Source organism: Lampris incognitus, chromosome 1 (genome assembly GCF_029633865.1).
Source record: "Lampris incognitus isolate fLamInc1 chromosome 1, fLamInc1.hap2, whole genome shotgun sequence".
NCBI lineage: Eukaryota > Metazoa > Chordata > Actinopteri > Lampriformes > Lampridae > Lampris > Lampris incognitus.
Genome location: NC_079211.1, coordinates 153,408,456 through 153,421,440, shown reverse-complemented (window position 1 = coordinate 153,421,440; position 12,985 = coordinate 153,408,456). Strand labels below are relative to the sequence as shown.

Genomic DNA, 12,985 nt, shown 5'->3' with positions numbered 1-12,985 from the left:
CACATGACACTAGGACCGTAACACCCATTATCAGTTTATCATTATCAGTTAAAAAAAATGTACAAGTTAAAAACAATTCCACAAGTGTAATCAAATGTTAAGATTTTTTTTTATTTCAAAGGCAGAGAATATGTCCATCAGAAACTTCTCACTGTACTCTCCTGATACCCCAAGGGCAAATTCATATCCTCACTCAAACTCCCACCCCTCAAATCCTCCCCCACTCTTGTCTGTAGAGAGGTCAAAGTTTAAGGTCAGGAACAGAACAGCCCACAGGGTGGATGCTTGCTGTCACAATGTGTGAAACCCAGCCATGATGTAGGAAGGGCCACCTCCATTCTGTGTACAACCATACTGTCATGACCCGGCCCAAACACCTGTTTCCACCTTCACTTCTGGTTTCTCATTTTGAACGCTGTCTTGCTGAAGTGGGTCAGAAGGCTGGTTTAGTATCCAGCTCCCTTTTTGTGGAGACTGTTTTCAAAAATATGTGGTCTACAAATACAGTACAGTACTTATTACAGGAAATGATGCTGGCTGGATTTGTAATGGTTACATCTCACAGTCCACTCTGCAGCTTTTCTTTGATCGTGATTGGCTGAGATTAAAGCTGGGGAGGCCTGTTTCAGCATCCCATGTCTCTTTCTGCCATTCTCTTTATGCCACACAATGGAGGTAGGGGGAAAAAATCGTTATGGCATAGTGTCCTGATATTTTGCATGGCAATATTGTATTGATACATGGATGCCAAGTATCAATCTTTTATTATATAAATAATATGACAGGTTTTTATGATAGCAGGGCTCCAGACTGTGACCAATTGGTCGCATTTTGGGACCTTTTTTTTTTAAGGTGCGAGTCATTTATTTTCAAAGGTAGCACTGATGCGACTGCACAATTAATGGTCGCAGTCCTTGGAGGCAAGGGCCTGAAGGTAGGGAAGGTGAACGGGGGGCAGCAAGCCTGCTGCTAACGTGAGCTCCCCTTCGCTTGCTTGTGAACACCACTGTGGACACCTCGTCCCGATGAGGGGGTGGGGGTGGAACAGCTAGTAGGGAACCAGGAGAGTGTGGTTTCATACCCCGTCAGTTTTTGCTTTTTTTTTTTTAGCAGTACTTTGAGTCGGATTAGCTCGTGATGAAGCTCCGCGATCCTTTTAGCCTTGTGTTCACAACCATAACAAGGAGCCGACTGTAGCTCCCATATTTTTGCAGCCTTGTGTTCACATCCATGGCAGCTGACAACAGACTGCCTTTCCAGTTCAGTGACTGGGGCAGAGGAGTTCAAAACAGTCTTTTTGAAAGGAGAAATTACTGCGGGAAAAGCAGCGGACTTCGCCATGAGCGGCAGACAGGTAATAGCTTTACCTGTCCCCGCAAAATAAAACCATCGATTACGGCCACGGCAGACGGCTGAGTCCATACACTCTTTCTCTCTGGAATAAAGTTGCGCACAGCGAAAGCACTACAGAGACGGAGACTCCAGTGTGATCAAGTCCATGCAACAATTGATAATCCAATAAAATCCAAAAAGTAGTAGTGGAAAACCATAAAAAGGTTGATAAAAGTTAAAAGTAACGCAATGCTGAGGCTAGAAACTGCATAAAAATGTCAATCTATGACAGCAGTAAAAACACAGTGCCGATGCCGACACAACACCGATGCATGCACCTTATTATGCTAAGGTTTTTTTCTTTGCTTTGTTGGAGTTTGTACCCATCTCATCCATTCTGCTTTTCACTTCCTGCCCTCCATCTGAATCTCGTGCGTCATCAGAATCACGTGACTGCAAACAAGCTATGGTCATGTGTACTATTCACAGAGGATTGGGGGATGTTTGCAGTCACAGCATTGTAAGATGGGGACAGATGTACTCTTAGGCCTCCTCTCGATTCAGGGATGGCCGTTCCCTGTTCACATCGATGGCCTCTTTGACTCCCCGTTCACACCAGTGTTCCCCCCTATCAAGGATGTGCACCTCCTCATCCCTGAAAGAGTGGCCACTGGTCTGTAGATGGTGTAGACCGTGGAGTCCTGGTCTGTAGATGGTGTAGACTGTGGAGTCTTGGCCTGTAGATGGTGTAGACTGTGGAGTCCTGGCCTGTAGATGGTGTAGACTGTGGAGTCCTGGCCTGTAGATGGTGTAGACTGTGGAGTCCTGTCCTGTGGATGGTGTAGACTGTGGAATCCTGGCCTGTAGATGGTGTAGACTGTGGAGTCCTGGCCTGTAGATGGTGTAGACTGTGGCGTCCTGTCCTGTAGATGGTGTAGACTGTGGAATCCTGGCCTGTAGATGGTGTAGACTGGGGAGTCCTGGTCTGTAGATGGTGTAGACTGTGGAGTCCTGGCCTGTAGATGGTGTAGACTGTGGAGTCCTGGCCTGGCGTGTTAGCTCTCCTGCGTTGTGTCATCCTCTTGGCCAGCATCTGTTTAGTTTTGCCAGTGTACAAGTCACGGCACTTCTCCTGGTACTTAACAGCGTTACACTGTATTTATATTGCTCTGTTTGTGCCGGGGGACCTGATCCTTGGGGTGGACCAACTTCTGGTACAACATGTTTTGGGGGTTGAAAGCAACTGAGACGTGGTGTTTGGAAAATACACGTCTCAACTTTTCTGACGCTCCTGCCACATAGGGACTCACCAGTGGTTTAAGCTTAGGCAGATGTTGTCCTTCTCTCTTCGATCAGCTGGTGCACTGTTTGGACATCTTCCTGGCTTTGACAAATGCCCAGTTAGGGTAACCACACTTAACCAGGGCCTGTTTAATGTGGGATTTCTCCCCTTCCCCGGCCGCTGTGTCGGTAGGGACATTGTCAGCTCGGTGGTCCAGCGTCCTGATGACTCCTAGTTTGTGCTCCAGTGGATGATGAGAGTCAAACCTTAAGTACTGATCAGTATGTGTTGGTTTACGGTAAACATTAACGATCAAATGTCCCCCATCACCAACACATGGCCATTGAAACTGTAGTTAATGGTCATGCCTATTTGCATATGAAACTGAACGTTGGTTTCGGTCGTTATGCAGCTGTATTGTTTATAAGGGTGGGGATACCTGCAGTTAGTTTACACTACGTTTACATGACAATGGTCTTGCGAAAAACGTAAAAGTTTTTCCTTTGCGTTTTAAAAAAGTTCCGCATTCAGACGACATGGTTTTGAATCCGATGCACATGCACAGGGAGCCGCAAAAGAAAGACTGAAAACGCTGTAGTATGCATGCCAGGCCAGTAGTTGGCAGTGAAACTTTGTAGTAGAGAGCCCTTCCAGTGGACCCCAATAAACACTACATGCCTGCGCACCAGTGTTGCCAGTTCTGCAGTTTTCCCGCGGAATTGGGCTACTTTCAAGAAGTTGCCGCGGGTTGTTTTTTCTGTCCGCGGGTTGAGGTTTTGCATGCAAATTACATTAATTGTATATTTAAATAAAATGATTTAAAAATAGGCTATATTTTAATTTAAACACATTTCAAATTCAGGAATTTACACAACTATAGCACTGATACGATCGTACTCAAATCCTAATCTTAACCATTAGTGAGAAACAAGCCAAACTGACTCCAGATCAGCACTTACACATGTGGCCATGGGACACGCCCCTCACTGGTTGGCAGACAGAGTGAGCCTGACTCCCACTCTCACAGTGACTTGTTGAGCTAACGGAAGCTATGCTACCTAGCTATCAATCCGGGAAGAAAGAGGTGACACCTATTTGCCGGACGTGGGGGCATAGTGTGTACGTTTTTGATTAAACTCTACTAATTTACAGCTTTGCAATATATTTGGCAATGGTAGTGATACTGATGGACGTTAAAAGCAGTGCATAGTGTTTGGCAGGGCTGTATTTAGAGTTCTGGTATTGGGCTGTTTTTGGGCTAGTCTTAGTTGCCATTCGGCTAGTTTTGATTGGCCATTGGGCTGGTTTTATCCCAAAGACCTGGCAACCCTGTTGCGCACAATCGCTTTCTTCTCAAAAGGCGAGTAAACAGATGATGGTGAGCGTACGCTCCAAAACAAATAATTTTGTGGACGGACGATGAAGTCTTGTCCAAACGTGCCTTTTGGTTGCCCTCCGTCGACGTAAAGGTGGATTGGGAATTTAGCGCATGTAAATAATGCGTCTCCGCTGATCACTAATGGTGCAGCAAATCTACGCTTTGCTGGAGGAGCGTTAATAAACGTAGCAGAGATAACACGTTAATAAACGTAGCAGAGATAACGCGTTAATAAACGTAGCAGAGATAACGCGTTAATAAACGTAGCAGAGATAACGCGTTAATAAATGTAGCAGAGATAACATGTTAATAAACATAGCAGAGATAACACGTTAATAAACGTAGCAGAGATAACACGTTAATAAACGTAGCAGAGATAACGCGTTAATAAACGTAGCAGAGATAACGCGTTAATAAACGTAGCAGAGATAACGCGTTAATAAATGTAGCAGAGATAACATGTTAATAAACATAGCATAGATACATTAATAAACATAGCAGACATAACACGTTAATAAATGTAGCAGAGATAACGCGTTAATAAACCTAGCAGAGATAACGCGTTAATAAACATAGCAGAGATACATTAATAAACATAGCAGAGATAACACGTTAATAAACGTAGCAGAGATAACGCGTTAATAAACCTAGCAGAGATAACGCGTTAATAAACCTAGCAGAGATAACGCGTTAATAAACGTAGCAGAGATAACGCGTTAATAAACCTAGCAGAGATAACGCGTTAATAAACCTAGCAGAGATAACACGTTAATAAACGTAGCAGAGATAATGCGTTAATAAACATAGCAGAGATAACGCGTTAATAAACCTAGCAGAGATAACGCGTTAATAAACCTAGCAGAGATAACACGTTAATAAACGTAGCAGAGATAACAGCACAAGCACAGCAATCCGCCATCTTTGTTTTTTTTATTTTGCAATTATGAAACATTACAAGATACATTTATACACAAAGATGCATACATATTGTCGTCTTCTTACTTGCGCATGGCTATTTGACTGAAAACGTAATACGCATGTACGAAGTAGAGCCGTGATGTCACCGTTTTCACAGGAAAGGGTTTTGCTGGTGTGCACGGCGACACTGGAGTTCGTTTTCGAAAGATTTCCCTCTGGAACCCGGTTTGAAGAGTTTGCGTTTTCAGGCCCCCAAAACGCCGTTGTCGTGTGAACGAACGGCCAAGGCGCAACAACACTTTACCGTTGATTTTGAAAGCGCTGCCGTGTGAACGGCCACATAGACTGAGGACGTGACTTAAATGCGCGATAAAACGTTTCTGTCAGTAACTGTGTCCACGTGAACGGATTCAGCTTGCTGTTGATCCCACTTGCGTGTTAACCAGCTACGTCGTTGGTCGGCTGACCAGTTGTGTAACTTCAGTGATGTCATTGGTTGCCGCTAGCTGGAACCATTGATCACCCGATCAAACTGATCACTCAGTCAGCCAGTCAGTCAGGGACAGTCTATGTTTTCCGACAGGAAGGGCTGTTTGATTTTGCTTGTTTGAGGTTCAGCGAGGAAAAGAACAAAATGCCCTGTGTGCACTGTGCACAACGCTGGGGTTGCAGTGCTGGCAACACAAAGTTCTCTACAGACACAACCAACTTCAAACATAAGACATTAAAGTTGCACAAGTCTTTAATTCATATAAAGCCACTCACTCCTAATTTCCCCATAAATGTACACATACACATCTGACGTTAAAGGAATATTAAAACATTTCTAGGACGATAAACATCCATCTTTTATGTTATGCCACAACACAGAAGCGGTGCTACCATCTGAGAGCCTTGATGGCACCAGTGCCACCACTGAACTTGTAGTCTGGAGCCCTGGACAGTGTTGGTCAGTCTGTCTGCTCCATATCCCATTTTGCTGCAATAACAATAACTGAAGTGAGATGAACATACTGAAAGCTTTATCTTGCTGGATAAAATAGATGTTGACAAAGTTTTCCTGTGGTGAAATAATTTGCAGTTGAAAAAAGGTCATCACAGTATATCACAATATATGTCTTGCAATACTCAGCATGTCGCAAAATATTTAAAATCACAATACTGTCATATGATGACTTAAGTGTCGTGATAATATTGTATCGTGGGGCCTCTGGTGATTCCCACCTCTAGTAGACAAAGGACATCATGCCATGCACTTGTCTCTTCTGCAGGGTCGTGGGCGGCTTCGAGACACTCACAGCCATGGAGAATGTGGAGAGTGATCCCAAAACTGACAAGCCCAAGGTACAGAGCCAGAAAACCTGAACACAAGGGCCCCTTGTGTTATACATGCTGCCGTTGTTTAAGGCCTAATTTAGCTTAAACATCAGTTGTTTTACCCCTGACAGTTTTCAGAAGAGTCCCCATTTTTACACATAACGACAGATGTTTTCTTTAACTTATGTATCACAGCAGACAAAATACAGCGCTTTGCTTGGTGTAAATGAATCCTGTCCACCCTAGAAGTAATCATTCACAGGTGTTATAGTCATGTAATTTATTGAAAGAGATATTTATAATTCACAGTAATGGCAGTTATTGAATTAACTTAATGTGGAGAGATTTGTCACTTAATATTTCAAATCAAAAATACAGGAAGCACCTACAACTAAGAGTTCAGGGGTCAGTGCGTCATGCTACCCTTAGTTGGTAACTCTGGGGCCAGACTGGGGTTTTGTTTCTTAAAGGTGAAGGTCCTGAAGCTTGTACTTTGGATTTTTCATTGCTGTATTTCTGTGTCTTGTCATTTCATGACACTTCACTTCTATCGCTGGGAAATCTTCCAGCAATACACAAAAGCAGTTTTCTTGGACAGCAGTGCATGCAAATCCCCTCCTCATATTTTCTGAACGCACTTTGTTTTCATCGTTGATCTTCATGTGATTGATCTTCCTGTGATTGATCTTACTGGGATTGATCTTACTGGGATTGATCTTACTGGGATTGATCTTACTGTGATTGATATTAGTGTGATTGATCTTACTGTGATTGATCTTCATGTGATTGATCTTACTGTGATTGATCTTCATGTGATTGATATTAGTGTGATTGATCTTCATGTGATTGATCTTACTGGGATTGATCTTACTGTGATCAATGTCTGATTCACAGTCTGAAATTAAACTCCTGAGTGCCACCGTGTTCGTGGACCCTTATGAAGAGGCCGACGCACAGGTTTGTTTGTGTTCTTGATGTCGGTGTGTGCTAATATGTTGTGTTGGTCATTGTGTTCTTGATGTCGGTGTGTGCTAATATGTTGTGTTGGTCATTGTGTTCTTGATGTCGGTGTGTGTTAATATGTTGTGTTGGTCATTGTGTTCTTGATGTCGGTGTGTGCTAATATGTTGTGTTGGTCATTGTGTTCTTGATGTCGGTGTGTGTTAATATGTTGTGTCGGTCATTGTGTTCTTGATGTCGGTGTGTGCTAATATGTTGTGTTGGTCATTGTGTTCTTGATGTCGGTGTGTGTTAATATGTTGTGTTGGTCATTGTGTTCTTGATGTCGGTGTGTGTTAATATGTTGTGTTGGTCATTGTGTTCTTGATGTCACTGTGTGCTAATATGTTGTGTTGGTCATTGTGTTCTTGATGTCGGTGTGTGTTAATATGTTGTGTCGGTCATTGTGTTCTTGATGTCGGTGTGTGCTAATATGTTGTGTTGGTCATTGTGTTCTTGATGTCGGTGTGTGTTAATATGTTGTGTTGGTCATTGTGTTCTTGATGTCGGTGTGTGTTAATATGTTGTGTTGGTCATTGTGTTCTTGATGTCGGTGTGTGCTAATATGTTGTGTCGGTCATTGTGTTCTTGATGTCGGTGTGTGCTAATATGTTGTGTTGGTCATTGTGTTCTTGATGTCGGTGTGTGTTAATATGTTGTGTTGGTTATTGTGTTCTTGATGTCGGTGTGTGCTAATATGTTGTGTCGGTCATTGTGTTCTTGATGTCGGTGTGTGCTAATATGTTGTGTCGGTCATTGTGTTCTTGATGTCACTGTGTGCTAATATGTTGTGTCTGTCATTGTGTTCTTGATGTCGGTGTGTGTTAATATGTTGTGTCGGTCATTGTGTTCTTGATGTCGGTGTGTGTTAATATGTTGTGTCGGTCATTGTGTTCTTGATGTCGGTGTGTGCTAATATGTTGTGTCTGTCATTGTGTTCTTGATGTCGGTGTGTGTTAATATGTTGTGTTGGTTATTGTGTTCTTGATGTCGGGTGTGTGCTAATATGTTGTGTTGGTTATTGTGTTCTTGATGTCGGTGTGTGCTAATATGTTGTGTTGGTCATTGTGTTCTTGATGTCGGTGTGTGCTAATATGTTGTGTTGGTTATTGTGTTCTTGATGTCGGGTGTGTGCTAATATGTTGTGTCTGTCATTGTGTTCTTGATGTCGGGTGTGTGCTAATATGTTGTGTTGGTTATTGTGTTCTTGATGTCGGTGTGTGCTAATATGTTGTGTCTGTCATTGTGTTCTTGATGTCGGTGTGTGTTAATATGTTGTGTTGGTCATTGTGTTCTTGATGTCACTGTGTGCTAATATGTTGTGTCTGTCATTGTGTTCTTGATGTCGGTGTGTGTTAATATGTTGTGTTGGTCATTGTGTTCTTGATGTCACTGTGTGCTAATATGTTGTGTCTGTCATTGTGTTCTTGATGTCGGTGTGTGTTAATATGTTGTGTCGGTCATTGTGTTCTTGATGTCGGTGTGTGCTAATATGTTGTGTTGGTCATTGTGTTCTTGATGTCGCTGTGTGCTAATATGTTGTGTCGGTCATTGTGTTCTTGATGTCGGTGTGTGTTAATATGTTGTGTTGGTTATTGTGTTCTTGATGTCGGTGTGTGCTAATATGTTGTGTCGGTCATTGTGTTCTTGATGTCGGTGTGTGCTAATATGTTGTGTCGGTCATTGTGTTCTTGATGTCGCTGTGTGCTAATATGTTGTGTCGGTCATTGTGTTCTTGATGTCGCTGTGTGCTAATATGTTGTGTTGGTCATTGTGTTCTTGATGTCGGTGTGTGTTAATATGTTGTGTTGGTCATTCTACACACACAGGCATATCGGTTAGTGTTGTCCAAGTGTGGGAGTCTCGTGTCAGTCGTAGTTGTAACTGAGTTGTGCGATCCCAGTCGTGTTGCTCTCTCTCTGTCTGTCAACATGTCCTTCGTTCCTTCTCTCTTTTCTGACTTGGAAAATTGTGGCAGGGCGTTGTAGTATATATTTTGTTTGCATGTTCTTATATGTGATGTGATCTAGTGTGTACTTGTTGAGACTTTTAACTGTGTGTGTGTGTGTGTGTGTTTGTGTGCATGCATGTTTCAGATCGCAGCAGAAAGGGAACAGGAGCTTCAGAAGCAGGAGGAGGAAAGACAGCAGGCCAGTGCCGCCCTTCAGAAAGCCAAGGAAGACCAGGCCCCCAAGACCTTCAAAGCAGGCGTTGGGAAATATATCAACCCTGCCACAACGTAAGGACACACACACACACACACACACACACACACACACACACACACTTAGTGACATCACTAATCCTTGCAGCTAACAGGAATAATCTCGTACTATTATTGGTGTTGGCCGTCACTGTTGTGCCCCTGCTTACTCAGACACCATTGTCGTCGGTGTGTACTGTTGTGTCCTCCTACATGCACTGACTCCCTTGTAAATTGGTTTGGATAACAGCGTCTGCCAGTGGAGTAACTATAAATATAATGATGCGCTCTCTGTGCTTTGGTAAATGTCTCTGCATTGATCTGTTAGTACAACTCTTCCCCCTCTCCGCGACGCCGGAAAGCGTCGGCATACTCACTTTAGACTCGGCCCGTTCTTACTGGCAAGAGGAAGTGTTTGTCAGAACAGAAGCACAGCATTTGAATTCTCTGCACAACTGCCCCCAGCCCACAGTTGTCTGCATTTAGTCTGATGTAACACAATATGGATTGCTTGGCCTCACGGAAAAGCAACAAAATTTCTGTGTTCAGTCGGGATTCTTTGTTTACATCTGCACAGACTGTATGTACACACTCGTATGTATGCTAATACGCTCTCGTCCATGCTTCAGCTTTTGGATAGTTCTGTTTCTGCAAGAGGGCGGCACGGTGGCGCAGTGGTTAGCACAGTCGCCTCACAGCAAGAAGGTCCTGGGTTCGAGCCCCAGGGTAGGCCAACCTTGGGGGTCGTCTCGGGTCATCCTCTGTGTGGAGTTTGCATGTTCTCCCCGTGTCTGCGTGGGTTTCCTTCGGGGGCTCCGGTTTCTTCCACAGTCCAAAGACCTGTAGGTCAGGTGAATCGGCCGTACTAAATTGTCCCTAGGTGTGAATGTGTGTGTGTGTGCCCTGTGATGGCCTGTTGGCCTGTCCAGGGTGTCTCTCCGCCTGCTGCCCAATGACTGCTGGGATAGACTCCAGCATCCCACAACCCCGATTGGGATAAGCGGCTTGGATGGATGGATGGATGTCTCTGCAAGTTTACTGATGCCCTGACTGTAAACACGGTTTGTATTCCAAACCCTACCATTATACCCGTGCCTCTGTTTTTGCTGCTTTTCCATTTGTTTTCGTGTAACCGTGTCTCAGTCCTTTGTTTGTCCTGATTGAGAGGCACCCTGTCAACTTTCGTGTGAGGAAAGGGCTGTGCAGATCTGATATCATCATTATAATGGCCACCCAACCACATGGTTTCTTTCACTTTCACAGTAGCGGCAAGTGAAAATGACCTATCGTTACATAAGCTGGACAAACTTTATCACAAGACCATGCTTGCCTCCACCCACAATGCAGTCCATGTTGTTCCACTGCTTTAAGTTAGTGTTGTGAAGAACATGATGGCAATGATTGGATGGAAGAACATTTCGGCTGTATCACTGTGCAGTATCGAGGCACCATATGCAAAAATTTCCGTGGAATTTTCCCAGTGGGAAAGTTTCTTATTTCACCATGTCCTATCTTCCAGAGTATTGTATTTTCAATGTCTTATTGTTTTATTGTGATACAGTAACATATTATATCAGTTTCAGTATAGTATTGGTGTAAAGGCTGTTGTCGTTTGATATACAAATATTTTACCAACTATTGGGACCTCAAGGAGTAGCATCTTACCTCAGCAAGGGCCCTTTGGCTAAGGACGACGTCCCTACTGGTAGATCTGGTCCTCCTACAAGCCTGTATGGTACTTCCCATGGTGCCCAGTCCAGCCAACACATTGGGGTAGGTGAAGGGAACTCTTGATTTCAAATCCACCTGCTGCCTTGGGGGTTGATGCCTCTTTAGGCAAAGGCTAGGAGAAGGTAACTCTGAATTCAAACCCTGGGCACAGTCTACCCAGCTGTAAGAAACCCGGAAAGGGTAAAACATGGCGGTTCCGCTCGGTCAACTCGGCAGCGGTTCTGGCAACCAGTAGATCTGTTTGTCAACTCGGCAGCAGTTCTGGCAAAAAGCAACAGGATTCTTCTGTGGCTGTCTCAGCTATGCTGTGCCACCGAACAACAGAAAGGGACAGTATAGAGCACCACATAGTGTCGTCATCTAGGGACACTACAGAGCACCACATAGTGTCGTCATCTAGGGACACTACAGAGCACCACATAGTGTCGTCATCTAGGGACACTATAGAGCACCACATAGTGTCGTCATCTAGGGACACTACAGAGCACCACATAGTGTCATCATCTAGGGACACTATAGAGCACCACATAGTGTCGTCATCTAGGGACACTACAGAGCACCAAATAGTGTCGTCATCTAGGGACACTATAGAGCACCACATAGTGTCTTCGTCTAGGGACACTATAGAGCACCACATAGTGTCGTCATCTAGGGACACTACAGAGCACCACATAGTGTCGTCATCTAGGGACACTACAGAGCACCACATAGTGTCGTCATCTAGGGACACTATAGAGCACCACATAGTGTCGTCATCTAGGGACACTACAGAGCACCACATAGTGTCATCATCTAGGGACACTATAGAGCACCACATAGTGTCGTCATCTAGGGACACTATAGAGCACCACATAGTGTCATCATCTAGGGACACTACAGAGCACCACATAGTGTCGTCATCTAGGGACACTACAGAGCACCAAATAGTGTCGTCATCTAGGGACACTATAGAGCACCACATAGTGTCTTCGTCTAGGGACACTATAGAGCACCACATAGTGTCATCATCTAGGGACACTACAGAGCACCACATAGTGTCATCATCTAGGGACACTATAGAGCACCACATAGTGACGTCATCTAGGGACACTATAGAGCACCACATAGTGTCATCATCTAGGGACACTATAGAGCACCACATAGTATCGTCATCTAGGGACACTATAGAGCACCACATAGTGTCATCATCTAGGGACACTATAGAGCACCACATAGTGTTGTCATCTAGGGACACTATAGAGCACCACATAGTGTCGTCATCTAGGGACACTATAGAGCACCACATAGTGTCGTCATCTAGGGACACTACAGAGCACCACATAGTGTCATCATCTAGGGACACTATAGAGCACCACATACTGTCGTCATCTAGGGACACTATAGAGCACCACATAGTGTCGTCATCTAGGGACACTATAGAGCACCACATAGTGTCGTCATCTAGGGACACTATAGAGCACCACATAGTGTCATCATCTAGGGACACTACAGAGCACCAAATAGTGTCGTCATCTAGGGACACTATAGAGCACCACATACTGTCGTCATCTAGGGACACTACAGAGCACCACATAGTGTCGTCATCTAGGGACACTACAGAGCACCACATAGTGTCATCATCTAGGGACACTACAGAGCACCACATAGTGTCGTCATCTAGGGACACTATAGAGCACCACATACTGTCGTCATCTAGGGACACTATAGAGCACCACATACTGTCGTCATCTAGGGACACTATAGAGCACCACATAGTGTCGTCATCTAGGGACACTATAGAGCACCAAATAGTGTCATCATCTAGGGACACTATAGAGCACCACAT

General features: G+C 44.3%; 1 protein-coding gene across 1 annotated transcript in view; it reads left to right on the top strand.

Annotated features, from left to right (window-relative positions):
* ppil2 (peptidylprolyl isomerase (cyclophilin)-like 2) overlaps nucleotides 1-12,985 on the top strand; it is a 105,108-nt gene that overhangs the window by 76,610 nt on the left and 15,513 nt on the right. The window contains exons 17-19 of the mRNA XM_056287391.1: nucleotides 6,182-6,254; nucleotides 7,122-7,184; nucleotides 9,323-9,465. Coding sequence (XP_056143366.1) covers nucleotides 6,182-6,254; nucleotides 7,122-7,184; nucleotides 9,323-9,465 — 279 coding nt within the window. The remainder of the gene's footprint in view (nucleotides 1-6,181; nucleotides 6,255-7,121; nucleotides 7,185-9,322; nucleotides 9,466-12,985) is intronic.